The 25,460-nt window shown below is 42.5% G+C and overlaps 1 protein-coding gene across 2 annotated transcripts in view; it reads right to left on the bottom strand.

Moving 5' to 3' along the window:
• FBXL7 (F-box and leucine rich repeat protein 7) overlaps nucleotides 1–12,304 on the bottom strand; it is a 186,781-nt gene extending 174,477 nt beyond the window's left edge. Inside the window, exon 1 of one of the 2 annotated variants that reach the window (XM_070749081.1) lies at nucleotides 11,783–12,304. In XM_070749081.1, the coding sequence (XP_070605182.1) occupies nucleotides 11,783–11,819 (37 nt within the window). In that variant the 5' untranslated portion in view covers nucleotides 11,820–12,304. The remainder of the gene's footprint in view (nucleotides 1–11,782) is intronic. The other variant, XM_070749082.1, reaches the window with a different exon arrangement.
• Between the last annotated feature and the right edge of the window lie 13,156 nt (nucleotides 12,305–25,460).

Below are 25,460 nucleotides of genomic sequence, written 5' to 3'. Positions count from 1 at the left end.
CATATTTACACCTAATTGAAGCAGTGGGGCTATTCAGCCAGTTCTCTCCAGATCACACGAACCACTAGTGGCAACTGTTTTGCCCGCCCGCCCTCTCTAATGCGTAAGCACATGTGCCTCACCTATGCATGCGCAAAAGGCTGTGTGCCTGCAAAGGCGAGGCACATGCAAGTGAAGCAATTTCACATATCAAAAGAATGTGAAGTGTGCATTTACATTTGCGAACTGGCATGGAAGGAAAGTGATTTGTTTGTTTGTTTGTTTGTTTGTTTGTTTGATTGATTGATTGATTTGTATGCCATCCCTCTCCGTAGACTCAGGGCGGCTAACAACAGTAATAAAACAACATATAACAAATCTAATATTTAAAATAACTAAAAGCCCTTATTAAAAACCAAACATACACACAAATATACCATGCATAAATTGTATAGGCCTGGGGGTAATGAATATCTCAATTCCCCCATGCCTGACAACAGAGGTGGGTTTTAAGGAGCTTATGAAAGGCAAGGAGGGTGGGGGCAATTCTGATCTCTGGGGGGAGCTGATTCCAAATGGTCGGGGCTGCCACAGAGAAAGCTCTTCCCCTGGGTCCCGCCAAATGACATTGTTTAGTCGACGGGACCCAGAGAAGACCAACTCTGTGGGGCCTAACTGGTCACTGGGATTCGTGTGGCAGAAGGCGGTCCCGTAGATATTCTGGTCCGATGCCATGAAGGGCTTTATAGGTCATAACCAACACTTTGAATTGTGACCGGAAACTGATCGGCAACCAATGCAGACTGCAGAGTGTTGGTGTGACATGGGCATAGCTAGGGAAGCCCATGATTGCTCTTGCAGCTGCATTCTGCACGATCTGAAGTTTCCGAACACTCTTCAAAGGTAGCCACACGTAGAGAGCGTTACAGTAGTCGACCCTCAAGGTGATAAGGGCATGAGTGACTGTGAGCAGTGAGTCCCGGTCCAGATATTGTTTTTGGTATAAATTTCCCACCAGCCAGTCAGAGTTGAAGAAGCTTCTTTGAATGAGAAGTGAAATGTCTTCTAAGGAAAACCAGAAAGTTGAAAAGTTGAAAAAAGCATATTTTGGGCATTTTTAATAGTTCCAGTTTTAACCTACTGGCCTTATGAATCATAATCGACAGGTTGTCACTACCCAGAAACAGTTGGAGATAAAAAACATTATTCCTACCCTCTAGAGCTTTCTTGATTCATCACTGAAAATGAGGGAACCAGGAGGTGGAACTGCTCCACTGGAAGTTCAACTTTTATCTGGAGTATGCATTTTTTCTTAATTCCCCTGACACCAAAACTGCCCACATATTTTACTTTATCAAAATTCAGTCTCAGCTTCCTGATCCTCATTTAGCCCACTACTGCATATAAATCTCTAACTGGCCTGATTCAAGTGATACAAATAATTGTGATGCTTCATTCCAGAACTCCTAGTGCTGACTCAACTGCTTCATGTGTGTTTTATTTAAGTGTAGGGCTAGAGTTGGGTCAGTTCATGGTGGCAAATACAGCCTTCTATCTGAAATATGAGACCAATGACACAGTAAAGTCAGCCATGTCAATGAAATAAAATGTTTGCCATTTAAGAATGGAAGGGAGGCCAGAGCTTCAAATTCATAGCTGCTTCATTGGCATGGTGCCCAGACAGCATGTTGGAAAGATATGGATGTGACAAAAGCTGTCTTCCCTGAACTATGGCAGTTAGAGAAAAATGGCTGCCCTGGGCCTCAGGCAAAGATAAGCAGAGCCTGTGTTGCATGATATATGAAAGCACTAACAAGGAAAGATTGGATAATTGGGAGACATAAAGTGCAGCTACTACTCAGTCAGGTACAACCTTCTCCTTATCCCATTTTGGAGTGATACAACTAGACAGGCTCACTTATCTGTGTCTGGGCATATTTGAGAACATTTAATGGATAGTCTCACAAAATAGAGGGATTTGCTATTTATAAAATAGTTGTCATGGTAGGGATAGTCACTTATAAACCCTCCTCTAACAGAAAGTAAGCTAGTGAAGTAACCCTCTGGCTTCTCTTGTTCTTCTCCAGAAGCCATCTTCTTCACCATCTTAGTCTTTTTTTAAATAAATAAAGATAGATAGATAGATGGATGGATGGATGGATGGATGGATGGATGGATGGATGGATGGATGGAGATAGATGGAGGGAGGGAGGGAGGGAGGGAGATAGATAGATAGATAGATAGATAGATAGATAGATAGATAGATAGATAGATAGATAGATAGATAGATAGATAGGCACCCTTCCAAACAAAGCACTGAGACACAGCCATTGGATTTTTTTTATCCATGCCTTTGTGAGGCCAGAGGCATGTCTAAAAAATTAATAATTACGGTGCGAGAGAACTGGGCTCTACATAAAACCTATGCTTGAAACAGAACTGTAGCTCAGTCGAAAAAAATGCTTTTTACTGTATAATTTATTTATTTATTTATTTATTACTTAGATTTGTATGCCGCCCCTCTCCGAAGACTCGGGGCGGCTTACAGAAATAATAAAAACAATGTATAACAAATCTAATATTTAAAATACAGTGGTACCTCATCTTACTAATGCCTCTTCTAACGAACTTTTCAAGATACGAACCCGGTGTTTAAGATTTTTTTGCCTCTTCTTCCGAACTATTTTCACCTTATGAACCCAAGCAGCTGCTGCTGGGATGAAGGGGTTTCTTTTTCCCCCCTTTTTTGAATAAAGGGAGGGGCTGCTTGGAATAGGAAACATTTTGCAGAGAACAACGTGCTTGCAAAGGAACTGAAAGGGTGTCTTTTTAAGAAAGAAAAGGGAGGAGGGAGGGGCAGCTTGGGGGAGGAAAAATTTTGTAGAGAACAACGTGCTTGCAAAGGAACTAAAAGGGTGTCTTTTTAAGAAAGAAAAGGGAGGAGGGAGGGGCAGCTTGGGGGAGGAAAAATTTTGTAGAGAACAACTTGCTTGCAAAGGAACTGAAAGGGTGTCATTTGAAGAAAGAAAAGGGAGGGGCGCCCCCCTTGCCTTTCTTCCTTCCCACTCACCCTTTAGCCTAACCTTGCTTCTTCCACCCACCCCCTTTAGCTGCTCCTCCCTGCCCTCTGTTCACCTCCCTTCTAAAGTTTGGGATTTTCCTGAAGGATTTGCACACATTATTTGCTTTTACATTGATTCCTATGGGAAACATTGTTTCATCTTACGAACTTTTCACCATACGAACCTCCTCCTGGAACCAATTAAGTTCATATAATGAGGTACCACTGTATCTAAAAAAAACCTTATTTAAAAAGCAAGACATACACACAAACATGCATAAACTATATAGGCCTGGGGGAGATGTCTCAATTCCCCCATGCCTGACGGCAGAGGTGGGTTTTGAGGAGTTTACAAAAGGCAAGGAGGGTGGGGGCAATCCTAATCTCCAGGGGGAGTTGGTTCCAGATGGCCGGGGCCACCACAGAGAAGGCTCTTCCCCTGGGTCCCGCCATACGACATTGTTTAGTCGACGGGACCCGGAGAAGGCCAACTCTGTGGGACCTAATTGGTCGCTGGGAATCGTGTGGCAGTTGTCCTATATACTGATTGTGTCTTCCTTCAATCAACATGTTTTGGAGATGTCATGTCTCTGGAGTCATCACTGCATAGTCTTTGATCACAATTAAGTATCACTCTGTTATTACTGCTTTAATGGGTAGGAAGATCAGAAATAAATAGGAGTGAATACCCCATTTTGTTAGAGTCAAAAAACAATCTAGAATGGGTGATAAACTCAATTTCATTGAGGGCCACATAAGAGTTGTATTTGACCTTGGAGGGCTAGGGGGGCAGGTGTGGCCAGCTCAACATCATTTTTGACCATGGCTATCTCCTTCAGTCCCTTGCCAGCAAAAATGGGACCCCGGTTTTCGCTGGCAGAGGCACCACAAATTGGTCCTTCACTGTTTCAAGGGTGGCCCTGCAGGCCAGATCTAAATATCTCAAGGGCTGGATCTAGGCTGCAGACCTTGAGTTTGACACCTCTGATCTAGAACAATAGAAGTTTTGGATGGATGGATGGATGGATGGATGGATGGATGGATGGATGGATGGATGGATGGATGGAGAGAGGATGGGGGAGAGGGAGATGATCATTGTGTGATTACATGCTTAAAATGATTTCATTTTTATTTTTCTCACTTAAGTTGAACTGCACATCTTCCACCCAATTGTCACAGGATTGAACTGTTATTTTAATTAGCACACAGACTTGCCTCAACAAATAGTTTCTTCCTATTTCTTTATCTCAATCACTTAATTATTTCTCAATTATTTATCTTATTTCTCAATTAGGTACTTACCAGATAATTAACTATGTAGGTAATCTTTCCTAATATGTAACCTTCCCTTACTGATACTTTAACTGGAGAGTGGGGGAGAACTTGAACAACAAAACTCACTCAACAAAGGGAATCCCTTTTTGTTTACCAAAAATTATCTAGAGAAATAAACTGAACTTGGCTAGTACTTCTTAGTAAACTAGAAAAATGTGGAATAGACAAAATCACCACCAGATGGGTTTGTAATTGGTTGACAAGCTGTATTCAACAAGTAATCCTTAATGGTACAATATCTACATGGAAGGGAGGAAGCAGTAGGGTAGCACAAGGTTCTGTCTTAGGCCCAGTACTCTCCATTATCTTCATAAATGGCTTAGATGACGGAATAGAAAGGAAACTCATCAAATTTTCAGATGACAATAAGCTGCAGGAATAGCCAACACCCCAGAAGACAAGCTCAGCTTAAGATCCAAAAAGTTCTTGATAGACTTGAACAATAGGCTCTATCCAACAACATGAAACTAAATATGGAGAAAAGGTAAGTTTTTTTTGGGGGGGAAACAAAGGTACAAGGACAGATAAGGCAAAACCTAGCTCAAAAACTGTAACTTTGAGAGGGGCCTTGGAGTCCTAGTGGATGACTGCTTAAACATAAGCCAGCAGTGTATGGCAGCAGCCTTGATTCTATAAACAGGCATAGAATCAAAACCATGTGAAGTATTTGTACAGCTTTATAAATCCTTGGTAAGACCGCGCCTTGAATACTACATTCATTTTGGTCTCCACATTATAAAAAAGATGTTTGAGACTTTGGAAAAATGCAAAGAAGAGAAACTAAGATGATTAATGACCTGGAGATAAAAACATAAAAGAATGACTGCAGGAATTAGGCATGGCCAGTCTAGAGAAGATAAAAAATAGGGGTGACATGATAGTTGCGTTCCAGTATTTGAGGGGCTGCCACAATGAAAAGGGGGTCAACTTATTTTCCAAAGCAGCAAAAGGCAAGGCAAAAACAATAGATGGAAACTAATCAAGGAAAGCAGCAACCTGGAATTAATGAGAACCTTCCTAACAGTGAGGACAATTAACCAGTGGAACAGCTTGCTTCAGAAATTGTAGGTGCTTCATCACTGGAGATTTTAAAGAAAAGACTGGGTAGCCACCTATCTGAAATGGTATAGGGCAGTGATTCTCAACCTGGGGGTCAGGACCAATTTGTGAGTCAAACGGCCATTTCACAGGTTTCACCTAAGACCATGGGAAAATACAAATTTCCATGGTGTTAGGCACTAAAGCTTCTAGTCTGGTGCCTTGGAACATATTTTTACAATCCAACCAATCAGGTGTTTACAGTGGGAGTGTCCCAATCAGCTTATAGTTTTGTTGGGAAATTGGTGCTAGTCTTATGGTTGGGGGTCACCACAACATGAGGAACTGTATTAAAGGGTCACGGCATTAGAAAGGTTGAGAATCACTGGTATAAGGTCTCCTGCTTGAACAAGGGTTGGAGTAAAAGTCCTCCAAGGTCGCTTTCAGCTCTATTCTGATTGACTGAAGAAATATTGTAAAATAGGGCAAAACTCACTTAACAATAGCAGACACAGAGGAAAAAAGCTAAATGGTTTTTCCATAAATACTTATGCTCTACTTGGAAGAGGACATCCTTCTGTTCTAAGGTTGACTTTCCTGCTTAAGACAGGAACTTGGCCAGAACATATTGCTGTGTGATTCATCTAGGAAGGTTATCTTCCAGGCAAGAATGGAAATATGAGCCACAAATAAAAGAGAAAAAAGCAAGACACCAAAAGGGCTACCAAAAACAACAACCCCAAGATAAGAGCAACACACAAGCATGAAATCGATTTAAACTAAATGTCAACCGCTCCAAACTTGACTGCAAAAAATACGACTTCAGCAACAGAGTAATCAACACCTGGAATGCACTACCTGATTCTGTGGTTTCTACTCCTAATCCCAAAACCTTTAGCCTTAGACTATCTACAATTGACCTCTCCCACTTTATAAGAGGTCTGTAAGGGGCGTGCATAAGTGCCTACCGCCCCTGTCCTATTGTCTTCTTTTGTTACTTTTTATCATTACTTATCTAATGTTTTATTTGTACAAATTACCACTCTATAATTGTTTGACAAAATAAATAAATAAATAAAAATAAATAAATAAAATAAAATAAATAAGAGCAGTCAAAAAAACATCAGAGATAACTGAAGGCTACTTGCATCCATAAACGAGGCCTTGACTTAGATCACATTCTAGTTATATTGAGGCAAAATTTTCCCTAACTCTAGAGTATGGGTGTCAAACTTGATCAGGTCATGTGACATATTGCTTTGTGGAGCCATGGTTGGCGTGGCCTGTGGGTGACTTATCCAGCCCACAGACTGCCAGTTTGATACCCTTGCTCTACAGCAAAAAAGGAATATGCAGTAGAAAATTTTCCTCCCAGGAAGCCATAGAAAATTTCTTCCATTTCAAACCTGAGCATAGCAACCTTGCCTCATTTTAGTGGAAATATTGAAATAATACAATTCAAGGACATCAGTTGAACAGATAACCAAATGTGTTTTAGCAAAGGGGAGTAAGAACTTTTGTCACTAGTTGACATCCAGGATGGCAGTCATCTGGACAGAATCTTAAAGAACATGACCTAAAGTTCTCAGCTATTACAATGGAAATTAGAATAACAATGCCCAGGAAAAGTCTCTTGACTGACATAAAAGTGAGGAAGATGAGAACAACTTGGCTCTCCCCCCACCCTCCAAGTTGGGGTTTCTCGGCCATAGTTACTACCACAGCTGGAAAACACAGCAGACACAGCTGTTCCTCTAAGGAAGTGAGGTGTAATTCCAGGAAATGTTTGTTTTTCTGTTGTCTGGTATAATGGGGGTTTAAATTACCTTCCCAAAGGAGATTTTATACAAGAGCATTAATAATATTTCAGTATGTGATGAACCCTCAAGAGAGAAAACAAGAAAGCAACCAAATTTAATTCTACTGTATTTTTACTTTCGCTAATGAAGAGATTTCAGATAAAATTGTTATTAAGTTGTGGGGTGCCTCACCAGTCTCTATTCGTCCCTCCCCCTCCCAGCCACTCCTCACCTGCCCGCCCAGGCTTCTTAAGGGCCCCAACAGGAAGCAGTTGTTGGAGCTAAGCAGCCAACATGAGAAACAATTGGCAAAGCTTCTGGCTCAGTTCAAATTGGATCTGACTGAGAAGGAGGCTCAGAGGAAGCACTTTGCTGCGGACTATGAGCATAGGCTTTCCAAGCAGAGGGAAAACCTGCAGTAGTACAAAGACAGGTGCCAGTGCCTGGAGGCTCAGCGGGCTGGGATGGTCAGCCAGTTCCAGGCCATGATGCAATCCCATTGGAACAAGGCTCTCTGGCTCTTTGCCACCAGTGGCACTTTCCTCAAGACTTCACCCAACCCCCACACCAGGAGGCTGAAGCAGGCTCAAAGCTGGAATTTCTGCCTCCTTCTGACCCACACAAAAAGACCCCAAAGGGGGACTCTGCAGCAATACAAATGTTCATTGCATGCATCAGGCTCAGGGACCATAGTTTGAGAACCCTTGATTTAGTGCTTTATTGGCTTTTATTTTTTCCATTATTTTGTCTTCTTGCAGAATTATTGTTCATTGTTATGCCATTGGGGGAAGGAGGGATTTGCTGCTGAAGATATAGTGGATAAGCAAAAGGCAAGATAAAACTTAGCCAATTCGAACAGTTCAGATATTTAATGCCACATCAACTACATTCTACCATTCTTGGTCTTGAAAACTCCTAGAGGACTGGTGAAGGAAGGAGGAGGGAACTACAGGGAACTACAAACCTGTCAATTTAATGCCTATATTAGGTAATGTTCTTGAAACGATTAGTAAATAGCATGTTTGTGAGCAGCTGGATATACATGCTCCAATTAACAGATGCCAGTATAAATTTGTTGCAAACTATATCTTTTTCTCAGATACAATTTTAATAGATCAGAGAATTGCCAAAGAATCACTTACCAGGACCTTAGCAAGCCCTTCACCTTAATTTAAAAAAATAGATTAGATCAGTGATCCCTAACCCTTGGGCTGTGGACGGCTACCAGTCTGTGACCTGTTAGGAACCAGATTGCATAAATGGCCAGTGAATGAGCGAAGCTTCATCTGTGAATTCCGTGGTATGAGTATTCTGTATATATACATACAATGACAATAATAATAAAGTACCGTATTTAAGTCTGTGCGTGTGTGGGATGTAGGTTGCGCATGAAACCACCATTATCACCCCAGCTGGGGAAAAATTGTCTTCCACAAAACTGGTCCCTGGTGCCAGAAAGGTTGAGGACCGTTGGACTAGGACCTCAGGGATAGGCAAAGCTGGCTCCTCTATGACATATGGACTTCAACTCCCAGAATTCCTGAGCTAGGATGATTGGACAGCATGTCATAGAAGAGCCAACTTTGCCTATCCCTGGACTAGGTGATGCTACTGTTAGATGGATTCATGGCTGTATTCAGAGAATGCTAATGAATAGCTCCAGCTTCAGGAGAAATACTGAATGGAGTGGCATAGAGCTTTGTCCTGGATCCAATGTGTTTAAAAAGTTTCTCAATGTCTTGACTGAGGGAACCGAGACAATGCTTATAATGCAAATGACACAAAACTGTGAAGGGTGGCTAATATTTTAGATGAAAGAGCAGAGTTTAAAAAAAAGTCTAGGCAGACTTGAGCAATAGGCTGAATGAAAAGGATGGACTGAAGCGAAGTGCTTCAATTTGGTCACACCATGTTTTCTGATGCATTTTTTAAAAATCTCCACATTAATATAAAGTATTCTTTATCTGGGTTGAATTAATACTAATGTATTCCATCCTAGAATATTTAGTCTATAGTTCTGATCTGTGCTTCGTGATCAATAGGCGGGGCAAATTGAGCTGTCAATGCTCTGTTGACAAATTTGGTTAGTGAAGTTAACAAACTAATCACTGCTGGAAGGGACCCTCAGTATGAATGTGCCAGAAGGATTCATGTTTTAGAATATACGATAAATTCTATGAGACTCTTGATTAAGAGGAAAGAAAAGGATAGGCAAGGGACACCCACACCATTCACAAAACTCTTTTGTGACACCACAGACATGCCTCTGCATAAGGTTATAAAGTGAGTAGTGATGGTGTTCTTATGTAGGTTCAACCTACTGATACATAGTATTTATGATGATACCCAGCTGTACATCTCCACCCCATGTCCAGTCAATGAAGCAGTGGAAGTGATGTGCCGGTGCCTTGGGGCTGTTAGGATCTGGATGGGTGTCAATAGACTCAGACTCAACCCTGATAAGACGGAGTGGCTGTGTGTTTTGCCTCCCAAGGACAATTCCATCTGTCCGTCCACATATGCCCATGTCACACCAACACTCCACAGTCTGCATTGGTTGCCGATCAGTTTCCAGTCACAATTCAAAGACCTATAAAGCCCTTCATGGCATCGGACCAGAATATCTCCGGGACTGCCTTCTGCCACATGAATCCTAGTGACCGATTAGGTCCCACAGAGTTGGCCTTCTCTGGGTCCCGTCGACGAAACAATGTCATCTGGCGGGCCCCAGGGGAAGAGCCTTCTCTGTGGCGGCCCCGACCCTCTGGAATCAACTCCCCCCAGAGATCAGGACTGCCCCCACCCTCCTCGCCTTTCACAAACTCCTTAAAACCCACCTCTGCCATCAGGCATGGGGAAATTGATTCCCCTGAGCCGTTCCACTTTATGTATGGTTTGTTTGGGATGTATGATTGTTTTTATATTAATGGGTTTTAAACTGTTTTTAGTCATTAGATTTATACTGTATTTTGTTGTTGTGAGCCACTCTGAATCTCCTGAGGGGGGCGGCATACAATTCTAATAAATAAATAAATAAATAAATAAATACAGTAAATAAATTTATCTAACCTACCGTATGGCATATAGGGCCAGGGAAGTTACAATGCTATGCTCTAATATACATGGTAGTCCTTGATTTGCAACCACAACCAAGTCCAAAATTTATGATGTTAAGCAAATTATGCCTCATTTTATGGACTTTTCTTGCCACATCTGTTAATCACTGTAGTTGTTAAGGTAGTAACATGGTTGTTAAATGAATCTGGTTTCCCTGTTGACTTTTGCATATCAGAAGGCCACAAAGGGGGATCAAATGATCCCCCCCACGAGACTGCAACCAGGCATAAATATGAGTCAAGCATTGGAATGTAAACCGCGTGACCATGGGGATGCTGCAACAGTCGTGTCATAAGTCACTGTTTTCAGTGCCGTGGTAATTTCGAACGATCATTAAGAGACCTGTTGTAAATCAGAGACTACCTATATACAATTCTTGTTTCTTACCATTCTTTTTAAGAAGATGTTGGATAACCATTTGCCTGAAGTAGTGTAGTACGGTTTCCTGCCTAAGTAGGGGGTTGGAATAGATGTCATCCAAGGTTCCTTCCAATTCCTTGTTGTTGTTGTTACTATTATTATTTTATTTACATAAACTAGTAATACACAGCAAATGAGATTTATATGCTGGATTTCGTATTATAATATCACAAATTGAACACTTCTCAAGCATCTAGGACCGTGTGATGTATTTTCCTATGATGCACCCAGATCCAAGTATGGAGGCCTTTTGCAACTGATAGGTCGTGATTTTGTCAATATTTATTGTTTTCAAATGCCGGCTGAGGTCTTTTGGACCAGCACCAGTGTGCAGATTATTACTGGGATCACCTGTAGTGCCTTACTGGGGACACCTGTACTGGTTTATGCCAGAGTCACTGTAGTTCGATTTTAAGATCCTGATTTGGGCTACGTTTGTCTTGTTTTTCATCAATTCAACTGTCACCTGGTATGGCAACATCAATAATCCACTTTTTTTTCTTTTCCACAAATATTACTAATATTATTATTATTGTTGTTATTATTGTTATCATCATCATCATCCAGCCTAAACAGTTCCTCTGCTCAAAACTTTAACAAGACAGGCAAAAAAATAAGCCCTTTTTCCCATCCCGTCCTGAAGCAAGGAGTGCCAAAACCCCACCCCACCCCAAAATAAGTTGTACTGCAAACATTTTGGAGAACTCAATTCCGGTCCGTTGCACAGCAATTTTCAGCCCTGACAAACGGCAGATGCGCCAAGAGACTTAAGAAAGGAAACCGCAAACCCTGCCTTGAACTTTACAAGCTCGCCGTCCCGGCTCGCGGCGTTGCAAGAGGCGACCTTCTCTCCCCTCGCCACTCCTAGCGGAACGTCTTGCAAACGCTCCCAGCCTCTTAGGAAGCGGCTGGAGTTGCGCCCGGCCGCCCGTCCCGAGCGGGCGGACGGGCGGGCGGACGCGCGACTCCCGCTCCCCCGCGACATCCAAAGGACGCGTCGGTCCTCCCCGCCTCGGCGCAGAGCGGGACTTACCGTCACTGCCATACTGCTTGCCATTGTTTGCGCCCATCCTGGAGGCTTCATGCTCTCGTCCTCCTCCTTCTCCCAAGAGCCACCATGACGAAGCCAAAAAAGGTTTTGGGGTTGGGCAGGAAGGAACAAAGAGAGTGGGGGAAAGACCCCCTCCCCCAAAAAAACCACGTGTGTGTGTGTGAGAGAGAGAGAGGGAGAGGGAGGGAAGAGGGTCCTGTATCCTCCAAGATGCTCCTTTTTCCTCTTTAGTTTCCTCCCCTCCTTGCAAAGGACAGCGGAGCAAACTTGACAAGCCGAAGCCACCGAGTCTCCCCTCCCCCCCACCCCAAAGAACGAGGAAAGCAAAACGAGGGACGGTAGCTCGGGTGATAATCCACGGGGAGGCTGCGGCAACCCGAAGGCGGAAAGGAGCAGAAAAGGCGAGGCGCGCTCGTTTCTGCGAATAAAGCTGGCGGAGGAATGGCAGCGGGTCTCGACCAAGCGCTCTCCAACTTTCGTCGGGGTTCTCTTTTCTTCCCGCCTCCCCCTGGTGGTCGAATCGCCTCTGTGAAAGTTATCGGGTTTGTTCTTCTCTCTCTCCCTCCCTCCCTTCCTCCTCCCTTCCTTCCCACCCGTCCAGCCACCCCGCGCTCGAGTCCTGCGTCTCGGACTTTTTGTCACCGGGAGGCGCCTCCTCCCCGTGTGGGGAGCCCTTTTTAAAGTGGAGCGCGAGCGGCCGAGCGCGCGCGCTTATGCGCGCGAGAGAAAGAAAGCGAGCAGACAGAGCTGCCGCGATTAGAGACAAAGGATGCTCGTGCAGATTTTGCAGTCTTCCAAGTTTCCCTTGATTAGCGAAGTGATCCATTCCAAAGGAGATTTCCAATCTCTTTCTCTCTCCCCTCCTTCTCTCTCTCCTCTCTCTGTCTGTTTCTCCCTCTGTCCTTCCCTCTTTCTCTCTCTCCCCTCCCTCCTTCTCTATCACTCTTCTCTCTGTGTGTGTCTCTCCTTCCCTCTTTCTCTCTCTCTCCCTGTCTCTCTCTCCCTCCCGCCTTCCTTCTCTATCTCCTTCCTCTCTGTCTCTCCCTCCCTCCCTTCCTCCCTCTCTATCACTTTTCTCTGTGTGTGTCTCTCTCCTTCCCTCTTTCTCTCTCTCTCCCTGTCTCTCCCCCCCTCCTTCCTTCTCTATCTCCTTCCTCTCTGTCTCTCCCTCCCTCCCTCCCTCTCTATCACTCTTCTCTGTGTGTCTCTCTCCTTCCCTCTTTCTTTCTCTCTCTCTCCCTGTCTCTCTCTCCTCCCTCCTTCCTTCTCTATCTCCTTCCTCTCTGTCCCTCCCTCCCTCCCTTCCTCCCTCTCTATCACTCTTCTCTGTGTGTCTCTCTCCTTCCCTCTTTCTCTCTCTCTCCCTGTCTCTCTCTCCCTCCCTCCTTCCTTCTCTATCTCCTTCCCCTCTGTCTCTCCCTCCCTCCCTTCCTCCTTCTCTATCACTCTTCTCTGTGTGCGTCTCTCTCCTTCCCTCTTTCTCTCTCTCTCCCTGTCTCTCCCCCTCCCTCCTTCCTTCTCTATCTCCTTCCTCTCTGTCTCTCCCTCCCTCCCTCTATCACTCTTGTCTGTGTGTCTCTCTCCTTCCCTCTTTCTCTCTCTCGCCCTGTCTCTCTCTCCCTCCCTCCTTCCTTCTCTATCTCCTTCCTCTCTCTCTCCCTCCCTCCCTCTCTATCACTCTTCTCTGTGTGTCTCTCTCCTTCGCTCTTTCTCTCTCTCTCCCTGTCTCTCTCTCCCTCCCTCCTTCCTTCTCTATCTCCTACCTCTCTATCTCTCCCTCCCTTCCTCTCTATAACTCTTCTCTCTCTGTGTCTCTCTCCTTCCCTTCTCTCTCTCTCCCTCCTTGTCTATCTGCTTCCTCTCTGTCTCTCCTCCCTCTCTCCCTCCCTCCCTCTCTCCCTCCCTCCTTCTCTATCACTTTTCTCTCTGTGCCCTCTCTCCCTCCCTCTTTCTCTCTCTTCCCGTCTCTCCCTCCTTTTCTATCTCCCTCCTCTGTCTGTCTCTCCCTCCCTTTCCCTCTCTCTCTCTCCCTCCCTCCTTCTCTCACTCCCTCATCTCTGTGCCTGTCTTTCCCTCTCCCCCCCCCCCTCTCCTCTTCTAGCCTGAGTGAGGTTTTTCAAGGAGGTTCAATAGCATTTATGAAGACTTGGCTGAACAGTTTGGTGAATTTGACACATGCACTTTTCTAAATGAAGAAGCCCTTCTAAATTGGAAACCTGTGTGCTCTAAGTCGAGTTCAAAAGATTCTGCATGTGCTTAGGATACTCTTTTCCACACTGCTGCAGGTTCTTGAAATTGTCTGACATGTAGCTTTGACACTATTCCCCAGAAGACCTGAAACAGTTTTCAGAATAAGTAGGGGTTTTCCAAGTCCCTTTCCAATGTCTAATGCTGTTCCCTTATTTTTTTTTGTCAAACAATTATAGGGTGATAATTTGTACAAATTAAACATTAGATAAGTAATGATAAAAAGTAACAAAAGAAGACAATAGGACAGGGATGGTAGGCACAGTGGTGCGCTTATGCACGCCCTTACAGACCTCTTAGAAAGGGGGAGAGGTCAATTGTAGATAGTCTAAGGTTAAAGGTTTTGGGGTTAGGAGTAGAAACCACAGAATCAGGTAGTGCATTCCAGGCGTTGATTACTCTGTTGCTGAAGTCGTATTTTTTGCAGTCAAGTTTGGAGCGGTTGACATTTAGTTTAAATCGATTTCGTGCTCGTGTGTTGTTGTGATTGAAGGTGAAGTAGTCATTAACTGGTAGGACATTTTGGTATATGATTTTATGAACTATAATTAAGTCGGAACGGAGACGACGGAGTTGTAAGTTGTCTAAACCAAGAATTTCAAGTCTGGTGGAGTAAGGTATTTTGTTGTGAGAAGAGGAATGAAGGACTCTTCTTGTGAAATATTTCTGGACTCTCTCAATTGTGTTGATGTCAGATATGCAATGTGGGTTCCATACAGGTGAGCTGTATTCTAGAATTGGTCTGACAAATGTTTTGTAAGCTCTAGTTAGCAGTTCAAAATTACCAGAGAAGCTGCGAAGGATTAGATTAACAACTCTTAAAGCCTTTTTGGCAGTGGTGGCCAGGGTCAAGGTGGGGCTATAAGAAGGACCTTCTGGAGCTGCAATATGATTGGTAAAAAGTGGCTGGGCTTCTCAGGGGAATCTTTTTGATATTTTGCTGCAACAGCTCACCTGTATGGTATTTAGTTGCTGTGCCACTAAATGTGATGTAAAGGGCCTTGGTAGTTGCTAAAGAGGTTGCACTTAGAATCCAAACGTCAAAAAAGTCTGTAACCCCCTCATCTGATTTGCCAAATATTTCCAGTAAGATAGTTATGTGTGACTAGCTTTTCCTGATTGCAGGAATGTGTCTTCTAATTTCTTGATAACAATTGATGCAAATGCCACAGTTATTGGTCCATATCAATCACTAAATTACACATCACTTTTTCTGGACTGGGTCTGGATGTTCATTGTTTCTTCTGCGCAAGGTATTTTGTGTCTTCTTCAGATACAAACATCCAAGACATTTTTGGCGATAGAAAAAGCAGCAAAGTGTAGGAGATACCTAGTAAGAAGCCTTCTCTTGAGGAGGAAGCAAGTGACAATGTTGCAATGTCCAGTGGATATAAAAAGTCTACACATCTCTGTTAAAAATCCAGTTTTTGAGATGGAAAAAAAATCAGACCAAGAGAAATCAATTCAGAATATTTTCTATCTTTAATATTACATATAAGCTATACAATTCAATTGAAAATCAAACAAATATTTTAGAAAGGAAAAACAGGATAATATGGCCACATAAGTGTGAAATCTTATAAATAGGGATGTGGCTGTGTTCAGAATTAATAAACCATAGCCAAACGTGTAGCAAATAGTAGTCAGTATACAGATATCATCAATTAAAGTGACTGGTCAAGCTCATATAGAGTTCAGGGTGAACCTTTTTTCCCTCGGGTGCCAAAAGAGCAGGCACGTGGGCTATCGTGCATGTGAGAGTGCCCACACCCATAGTTCAATGTCTCGGGAGGGCGAAAACTGCTTCTCCCATCCCTGTGAAGGCCCTCTGGAAGCCGGAAATGGCTTGTTCTGCAACTTTTGGTGGGTCCAGTGGGCTTGTGTTTCGCCCTCCCCAGGCTCCAAAGGCTTCCCTGGAGCTGGAGGAGGGTAAAAATGCCCTCACCCTACCCCTGGAGGCTCTCTGGGAGCCAGAAATGTCTTCCAAGAGCCTCTGTGCAAGCCAAAAATAGGCTGGGCAGCACACACATGCACATTGGAGCTGAGCTAGGGCAACGGCTCGGGTGCCAGCAGATATGGCTCCGCGTGCCACCTGTGGCACCCGTGCCATAGGTTCGCCATCACTGTACTAGGATTTTCCTGACATTTGTTCAGATGCCTGAATTTCACCTTTCAACGCAACAGCGACCCAAAACATATCTCCAAATCAACAGAAGAAGAATATTAAAGTTGGAGTGACCCAGCCAGAGCATGGAGCAGAATCCAATTGAAAATCTATAGGTTGTCCTGAAGAGGGCTGTGCACAGCAGATGCCCTTGCAACCTGACATATTTAGAGCACTTTTGCCAAGGAGAGTAGGCAAAGATTGCCAAGGCAAGATGTGCTGTGCTGATAGACTCCTATCCCAAACAATTGAATGCTGTCATAGAATCAAAAGGTGCTTCAACAAAGTGTTAATTTAAAGTTGTACATCTTTATGCAGCCACATTATTCTAGTTTTTTATTGTTATTCTGCCCCCAGAAAAGATTTCAGTTTGTTTTCCAATTGAATTGTACATCCCATGTGCTATATTAAAAGTGTGGACAGGGGGGGTCTGAACTCATTGATTTTGGTCTTTCTTTTTTACATCCCAAAAACTTGGCACTCTAAGAGTTGTGTATAGACTTTCTATATCAACTATAGGAACAATTTGTCCATGTGGAAACAACTCTAGGTCACCCTTCTGGTGATCACAATGCTCATCAAGGTTTGGCAACAGGAACTGCTGAAACATCCTTTTGTAATCCGTCCATATTCTGATTTCTGCTTGGATACATCTGGCATGCAGACTTTCCACTTTTGGGCTGTTGAAGCAGTGGGCACCATGTTTACAATACTATCTAGCTATCAAAGGCGCATTGCGCAAATTTCCTGTTATTTTTCTGTAGGTGGTCTCTCAGGCAGTTCATAGCAACTAGACAGAAGCATAGCAACTATACTAATATCGAATGACCTAAGTGCTAAAGCCCACTGCAACAATATCGCCAAAAAAGCCTCTAGAGTTGTCAACCTGATCCTACGCAGCTTCTCCTCAGGCAACCTCACCCTACTCACAAGAGCCTACAAAACTTTTGCCAGACCCATCCTAGACTACTGCTCGTCTGTCTGGAATCCATACCACATCTCAGACATCAACACCCTTGAAAATGTCCAAAGATATTTCACCAGAAGAGCCCTTCACTCCTCCACTCGAAACAGAATATCCTACGAAAATAGACTAACAATCCTAGGCCTAGAAAGCCTAGAACTATGACGCCTAAAACATGATCTGAGCATTGCCCACAAGATCATATGCTGCAATGTCTTACCAGTCAATGACTATTTCAGCTTCAACCACAATAACACAAGAGCACGCAACAGACTCAAACTTAATACGAACCGCTCCAAACTTGACTGTAAAAAACATGATTTCAACAATCGAGTTATCGAAGCTTGGAACTCACTACCGGACTCAATTGTGTCAACCCCTAACCCCCAACACTTCTCCCTTAGACTCTCCACAATTGACCTCTCCAGATTCCTAAGAGGCCAGTAAGGGGTGTACATAAGTGCACTGGAGTGCCTTTCGTCCCCTGTCCAATTGTCTTTCCTTTCCTTCACCCTCTTTTATATTATCACGTGTCTATTTTCTTCCTATGTATTTATGTGGACAAATGAATAAATAAATAAATAAAATAAAGTTCTACAGGCAAGTTCTACAGTTGTCCAGAGGCGTGCTACAACTTCTTGGAATATAGCTGCAGTGGTGTACTTCCTGCACCCAAGGAGATATTTGCAGAACGTGGTAGCTAGAAGAGGAACTGTGTTGGTAGCATTTCAGTCTCAGAAGAAGTGTGATCATGTTTGGATCATGGTTCCATCATTGAAATGCCTCCGTACCTTGTTCTTATGTGCTGCTGCTTGTGTTCAAGTTGTGCTTCAGGCATGGCAAGATTATCCTGCTGCAGGATTATGTCAGTAGATGCTTTCTCCAAGGGTCATGGTCTAGGGCAGGGGTCTGCTACCCACAGTTCTGTAGCTGCAAATGGCTCTTTTATCCCTCTCCTGTGGCTCCCTATCGCTCAAAATATACATCACAACTACCAATGTGCAACACTCACCAGCATGTTATTTATTGAGCTTTTCGACTCATCTTTTTTTTTCCAGAGTTCAAAATATTTTTGTTGCATGCGGAAATAAAAATTGATTTCATAAATGCAACACACTAGTTTTTTATACATAGCATAAAGGTTAAAAAAAACCCTGATATATGCAGCGTTAGAAGTCAAAAGAGTTTTGTGGCTCCCGGTATTTTACTTTCTGTAGGAAACAGGTCTAAATGGCTTTGAGTGTTTAAGGGTGCTAAACCCTGGTCTAGGGAGTCTTGCCTTGCATCTCATTCTAGTTGCTGTCATAGTATTGCTGTTTCTTCCTCCTTAAATACTGCTGCTTGCAACTTCTCTCTGATATCTATCACCATATCTAATCCTGTTCTGGTTAAGAGCAGCATACTTGGACCAACACTCTTCTTACCCTGCATTCTCTTCGCCAATGATGTCAAACTTTTGAACACCACCAATAACACAGCTACACTACAAAGACCTTGACTTTATGTCTGAATGGTCAAATATCTGGCAACTCCAAATCTCAACCAAAAAATGCTCTGTCCTACACATTGGCAAAAAGAATCAGAACACCAAATACAAGCTGAAAAAACGAAACCTTGCAGACAACAATGAGACCGCCTTCTGCCACACGAATCCCAGCGACCGATGAGGTCCCACAGAGTTGGCCTCCTTAGGGTCCCGTCGACCAAACAATGTCGGCTGGCAGGACCTAGGGGAAGAGCCTTCTCTGGGGGGGGGGCCCTCTGGAATCAATTCCCCCAGAGATTTGCACTGCCCTCACCCACCTTGCTTTTCAAAAGAGTTTAAAAATTCATCTTTGTCGCCAGGATTGGGGTTACTAGATCTTCCCTCTGACCAACGAATGTTTTTAGTATGATTTTATTGAATGAATCTTAATGAAAGTTTTTTAAAGTTAGCATTTAAAAAGATTATTTTTATGTATATTAATTGGATTAATTGTACTATTGTGTCTTTGTATATGCTGTGAGCCACCCCGAGTCCTCGGAGAGGGGCAGCATATAACAGAATTCCCCACACAACTAGACTTACAATCCTAGGTTTAGAAAGCTAAGAACTATGTTGCCTTAAACACGACCTAAGCTTAGCCCATAAAATCATCGGCTACAATGTTCTGAGCACACAACAGATACAAACTTAAAGTAAACCACTCTAAACTCGACTGCAGGAAATACAACTTTAGTAACCAAGTAGTTGATGCATGGAACTCACTACCAGACTGTAGTATCATCACCTAACCCCCAAAACTTTACCCTTACTGTTGACCCCTCCCGATTCCTAAGAGGTCAGTAAGGGGCATGCATAAGTGCACCAGAGTGCCTTCTGTCCCAAGTCCTAATATTTCTCTTTTATTAGTATTATGTATATAAATATTATATCTTTGTATACCACCAATATGTATGTTACAAAACAAATAAATAAAATAAAATAAAATAAATGTCACTAGGTTCTGCTTATGCAGATGAAGCACATTAGACCCATCCTATACCAGTTGATGTGATAGAAGCTACAGTAAAGATTCTACAAGCCTGCATAGGTTTTATTTAAGGTACTCAGCTGTTGTCCAAGACTATCTTTTGCCTCTTCTGTGCAACAGATTGTATGTGTCCTTCACCAATGAAGAGACAACTTCTCAGAAAAACTCATCTTAGTGAGTGACTGTATGTACGATCCACATACCAAGTATATTTAGTTCATTTCCCATGGGTGGGAGAGGGACGTTGATTGACTGTCCAGATTTTAACAAATTTCTGCATTTAAAATCTTGCTGGTAGGTGATTTTTTTCCCTGAGGTTCCACCAAATTGAGAAATGCTGAGATATATTTTGAATTAAAGAAACAAGCTTATTTGTTGGGATGAATGTTATGAATTGTGAAGTAGCCGAGTGAAGAAAGACATTCAACAACACAAGTAACCACTTTAAAGAACTCTGAGGTGACAGCTTCTTATACACTGTGTAAACTGTTGCTAACATTATTTCCAATCAATCAGAATCCTGAGTTTTCCCGGTCTCTCAGCGACGCCCTCCAGCATCACTCCAGACAAATTGGTGTTATCATTGGCATGCGATAGGAGAAAGATATTAAATTAGGACTAGGAAACAAGTGAATTCAAGGTGCAGGATGGGGGCACTGCTTTCCTATTTCTGTGACAGAAGAAGTTTGAATCATGACATTATGAGCCATGGTGGTGCAGTGGTTAGAAAGCAGCGCCGCAGGCGACTTCTGCTGACTGCGGGCTGCTTGCAGTTTGGCAGTTTGTGTCTCACCAGCCGAAGGTTGACTCATCGTTCCATCCTTCCAAGGTCAGTAAAATGAGAATCCAGATTGTTGGGGACAATATGTTGACTCTGTAAACCACTTAGGGAGGGCTATAAAGCTCTGTGAAGTTGTGTATAAGTCTAAATGCTACTGTTATTTTTGCAAGCCTCACCCTTTCCAGATTCATGGCGTTGGATCTTCCAGTTAATGAAACTGAAAGGTGTCTTTTCCAGTTTTGGAAGTGGCTGGTTTTGGATCAGAACATCAACTGGCAAACCACATCCCATCTGGTTTTCTTATGAGGAGTGAGACTTGTACATTGTTGGCATATTAGGAACTCTAATTGTATCATAAACAGAAATCTATGCCCCTGCCCCTAGTTAAAACACTATCAATGCTGAACCATCAGCATTTACTACTCCTATTGGTAATTTCTATCCTGCCATAAGCACAATGCTGGCAAATTGTTCTGTTTTTGTTTACTGTATATAATCTCCTTTACGGACAAGGATCAGTGGATTCCTTTCACTTTATTTGCGCATCTTCCTAACAAATGTCACCAGATGGTTGCAAAGTATTAACCAATCTGTTTCCTTAATGTGGGTTCTTTAATAGATAGCTAGATCAACACTTAACCATTTGACATCTGGGTTTCTTTGATATGGGTTTTGCATTTTCTCAAATATTACTGGCTTGCTTAATGACCATGTCACCTAGCAACCGAATTCACAATCCCAATTAGGGTTGTTAAGTGATGACCCCCTGTACTTTATTATGCTTCCATCAAAATAGCCTTGTTGTCTAAATTCTGTTTTTTTATTCTATCAGAAGATCTGCTAATCACAGATATCAGACCAGAGGTGGGCTGCTAAGTTGGAACGGTGACATGTGCTGGCCCCGGGGGGCTGAGTGCTAGTGGAGTCCAGTGCAATTCTACCACTGCAGCTGTGCAGGTAGGAGAATCACAGGTGGAGATGCAGGTGCACCTGTATTTTGGCACAGTTTTCTGCTTCCACGTGCACACAGAAGCAAAAACGTGCACTGAAACACGGGCGCACTTGGGTCTCCATGCACAATTCTGCTACCTGCACTGCTTCAGTGGACTCCGCTAGCTTCTGCTACCTGCAGAATTGCAGTGGACTCCGCTAGCACTCAAAGCCACGGGGGTGAGTACACGTGACCGTTCCACCTTAGCAGCCCATCTCTGTATCAGACCCTTCTTGCTTGGTAGATGCTCATCTATCTTATGATAACTGCCTGTTCCTTTCCAAGAGCTACGTGGAGAAACTTCAGTGGTCACTTGCCATGCCTTTCTGAGCAATGAAGCAGAATTTGACAAGGAGAGAAAGGCCTTGTGAAAAATAATACCAATGATGGAAAGATGGAAAGTCTATTTGTGGAATGCATTGAAGACATATTAAGTGTCAGCCCTGTCTAAAGCCAATTCAACATCACTTATATGTACACATATTTGTAGAATCTCAACATATTTCCCTAATTAGGCTCTACGGGTCATTTTCATGATCTCATGAATTCTTTGGTGTTTACACATGCCCAGCAATATTTCCTTAGAAATGGTTAACTGAATAAAGCACAATCACATTATGACTTAACATATTGTGCAATCCTAGTTTGTAGCTATGAAAATACTGATTCCCACATTATGCATCAAACCCACTATTCTCTTTCTGGATTTTCTTTTTAAACTCCACTCTACTTCATTTTATATTTTACAGCTACGGTAATTTATTGATTTTTCCCCAGAGACAGTAGGAATATTTACTTCAATTGCAATGTAGTAAATCAGGCCTGATGTTGGCATGGCTTTATATATAGTAATGTTAATCACGGATGTCATTGAAAATAATATGCAAGTTCTTGATACTATTGCCAGTTGTGGCAAAAAAAACCCAAAGAGAGCAGGAATTGAATTTTCTTAGTCTCTAGTTCTGGGTGATACTTCAAGTTGCAAACCTATGTGTATATATTGTTGTTGTTGTTCATCTCAGTATGATAGCCAGATGTTTAGACTGGATTTGGCATTTTTATTCACCTAGAGTCCTTCCCAAGGACCTAAGATTGACAAATACAGTGGTACCTCGAGATACGAGTTTAATTCGTTCCGGACCTGGGCTCTTAAGTCGAGCAGCTCTTATCTCGAACGACTTTTCCCCATAGGAATTAATGTAAATAATTTTAATTGGTTCCAGCCCTCAAAAAACTCACAAAGTTAGTCTAAATTATGCAGAAAGACATGTTTTTAATGAAGAAATGTACATGTACATATAAATGAATAATGAAGTTTATTTCACTTAACTTGTAAACTTTCTTAAACTTTTAAATTTACATATGTTCAACTTCTCTGCCACCCAATCCTGTAGGACAGAGATCCCCAACCCTTTTTGCACCAGGGACCGGCTTTAAGCGATCAAGAGAGGAATGGGTGAATGAATGGACGGAGGGTGGGAAGGAAGGAAGGAAAGAGGGAAGGGACAGGAACAGAGGAAGGAAGCAAGGAAACTTATGAAAGGGGAGAGTAAGAGAGGAATGAGTGAAGGGAGGGAGGGAAGAAGGTGGGAAGGAGAAAGAAAAGAAGAAATAGAGGAATGGAAGGTAAAAGAGAGAAAGAAAAAGAGCAAGAAAGAAAGAAAGAAAGAAAGAAAGAAAGAAAGAAAGAAAGAAAGAAAGAAAGGGGGAAGGGACAGGAACAGAGGAAGGAAGCAAGGAAACTTATGAAAGGGGAGAGTAAGAGAGGAATGAGTGAAGGGAGGGAGGGAGGGAAGAAGGTGGGAAGGAGAAAGAAAAGAAGAAATAGAGGAAGGGAAAGTAAAAGAGAGAAAGAAAAAGAGCAAGAAAGAAAGCTGCAAGCACCCCCCCGAGCCCCCCAGGCCGGCTGCAACCTTTTAAAACACGCGCGCCGCTTCGCAGCTGTCTCCTGAAGCCGAACGCGGAAGTTAGCGTTTGGCTTCAGGAGACAGCTCCTTGGCGCTTGTATCTCGAATTTGGGCTTGTAAGTAGAACAAAAGTATCTCTCCCCTCCCAGCTCTTATCTCGAGTTGCTCTTAAGTAGAGCAGCTCTTATGTCGGGGTTCCACTGTATTGTTATCTACCATGTCTCCAGGTACTGCCATGTCCACTCTCCAGATTATTATTGCTTACAGATAGATAATTGCCTGCATACAACAATCTTTCCCCATCTGGTATTCTTAAATTTTGTCAGGCCACAATTCCAGCAATCTCTTAACCAGCTTGATCTCCTCTTTTTCACCCCTGTGTTTGTGATGTGTCTAGAGTCCTGCCCTTTTGCTAGGTGAAGATGATGATGGGCTAAGTATATGTATGCATGGGTTTTAGCGTAATACTTGTTTTGTTGAATGCTTTAAATTATGTGAAGACATCTGGTTAAGAAAGGCTGGGAAAGAGCCATAGCTGTTTGTTTTCTAGTGTGAACAGATTAGTGAATAGCAAGGTGGGAATTAGTAATGGTAAAATGCAGAGAAAGGGATGCAAGAGGTCTGGACAAGAAGAGAGAGGACAGAGCATGAAATTCCATTCGGAAGTAATCTTAGGAACAGTGCAAATGGTCAATTACATCAAAATACATAATAAGTGACAGAATTTGCACCTGTAAGAAAAATGTGAAACTGTGCAAACACATTTCAAGTATTTGAACAAAGTTGAACAACCCAGCTCTGAACCAAGTAAGTTTTGTTGCTGGGTATGATCAGACTGCCCACATGGAGTAAAGTAGCATGGACTGAAGTCAGGTTTTTTTCCCTGACAAACAGGCTGCGGTAATAAATAGTGGAAGCTGAGAATTATGTTTCTCAAGGGCCAATTAAAAATAAATAAATATAAAACCACCCATTTAAATAAAGAGCAGCCAGACTGAGTTTTCACATAGTTAGCAGCTATAAAGCAGACAATTATAATGACAGGCATGATTGACACGCAGACAGAGGTAGGATTAATCAAGCAGTTAAGCCCATTGAAACCAGACATTTAATTAAAGCTTCTTCTGGCAGCTTTTGTTGAATCTCATCCGGGGGTGGTTGGGGGTGGACTTTAAATGTCCTCACAGGAATCAGCAGAATTGTAGGCACACAATGACCCTCATTAATAAGCCCCCTGATAAATTAGAAGACAGCTTTCTTTGGGAGAGCTGGAGAGAAAATATGCAAAAATGTAAGAGCCAAGATTATAACAATTTTGGGCGAAATTCCCAATAATCAATTTAAACAAAAAATTGCTTTCGTAGCCAAGCTAGTGGCCTAGTTTCAGATTTCTGCTTTTAATTTAGATTTAGATTTTCCATTTATTTATTTTTATCATCTCTTTATCCCCCATCACAAGGCCTTCAGAGCCATACACTTTTAAAACCTACAAAATGTTTTAGAAATCTTGGTCTCAGTTTAATATAGGTGTCTGCATCATTTCAAATAGAATTGTCTCATTTATCTTGGATGACCCACATTTCTTTCCTGAAGAGGTCTCATAAAGTTAACTTATAAAAATACTTATAAATTTAACAAATTTAATTTTTCCAGCTTCAAAATAGGGAATGAATAAGTTCACAAACCATGTTTACACACCCCACTAAGTCATGGTTTGTTTAATGCATTGTTAACCAAGATATGCTTGCCTGATTCATATATCAGTTGAGCTGTAAGCCATGCTTTATAATCCAGTATGGCTGGGTTTGCATATCTTTGTTAAGCTAAAGCCAAATAAACCACATATGTTGTAGTGGAATATGTGAGCAAGCCTTTCCTTGTATAGAAAGAATATTTTCAATTAGTAGTACAGTTGACTCTCAAGATGAATCTCATTTAAATATTCTGTCCATCTGCTGATGGTAGAATTTTCTATGTTTTAGGGTATCGAAGTACGAGAAAGATACTGAGAAAGATGGGCAGAGGGAAGGAAGAAGATACTCATTTATTAATTGTCCAATATTGAACCTGGGGTTCTTCTGTGGAAATATCTG

The sequence above is a fragment of the Erythrolamprus reginae genome, chromosome 3 (assembly GCF_031021105.1).
Source record: "Erythrolamprus reginae isolate rEryReg1 chromosome 3, rEryReg1.hap1, whole genome shotgun sequence".
Lineage (NCBI taxonomy): Eukaryota > Metazoa > Chordata > Lepidosauria > Squamata > Dipsadidae > Erythrolamprus > Erythrolamprus reginae.
Note: the sequence above shows the minus strand (reverse complement) of the source record. Positions and strands in the feature narration are given on the sequence as shown.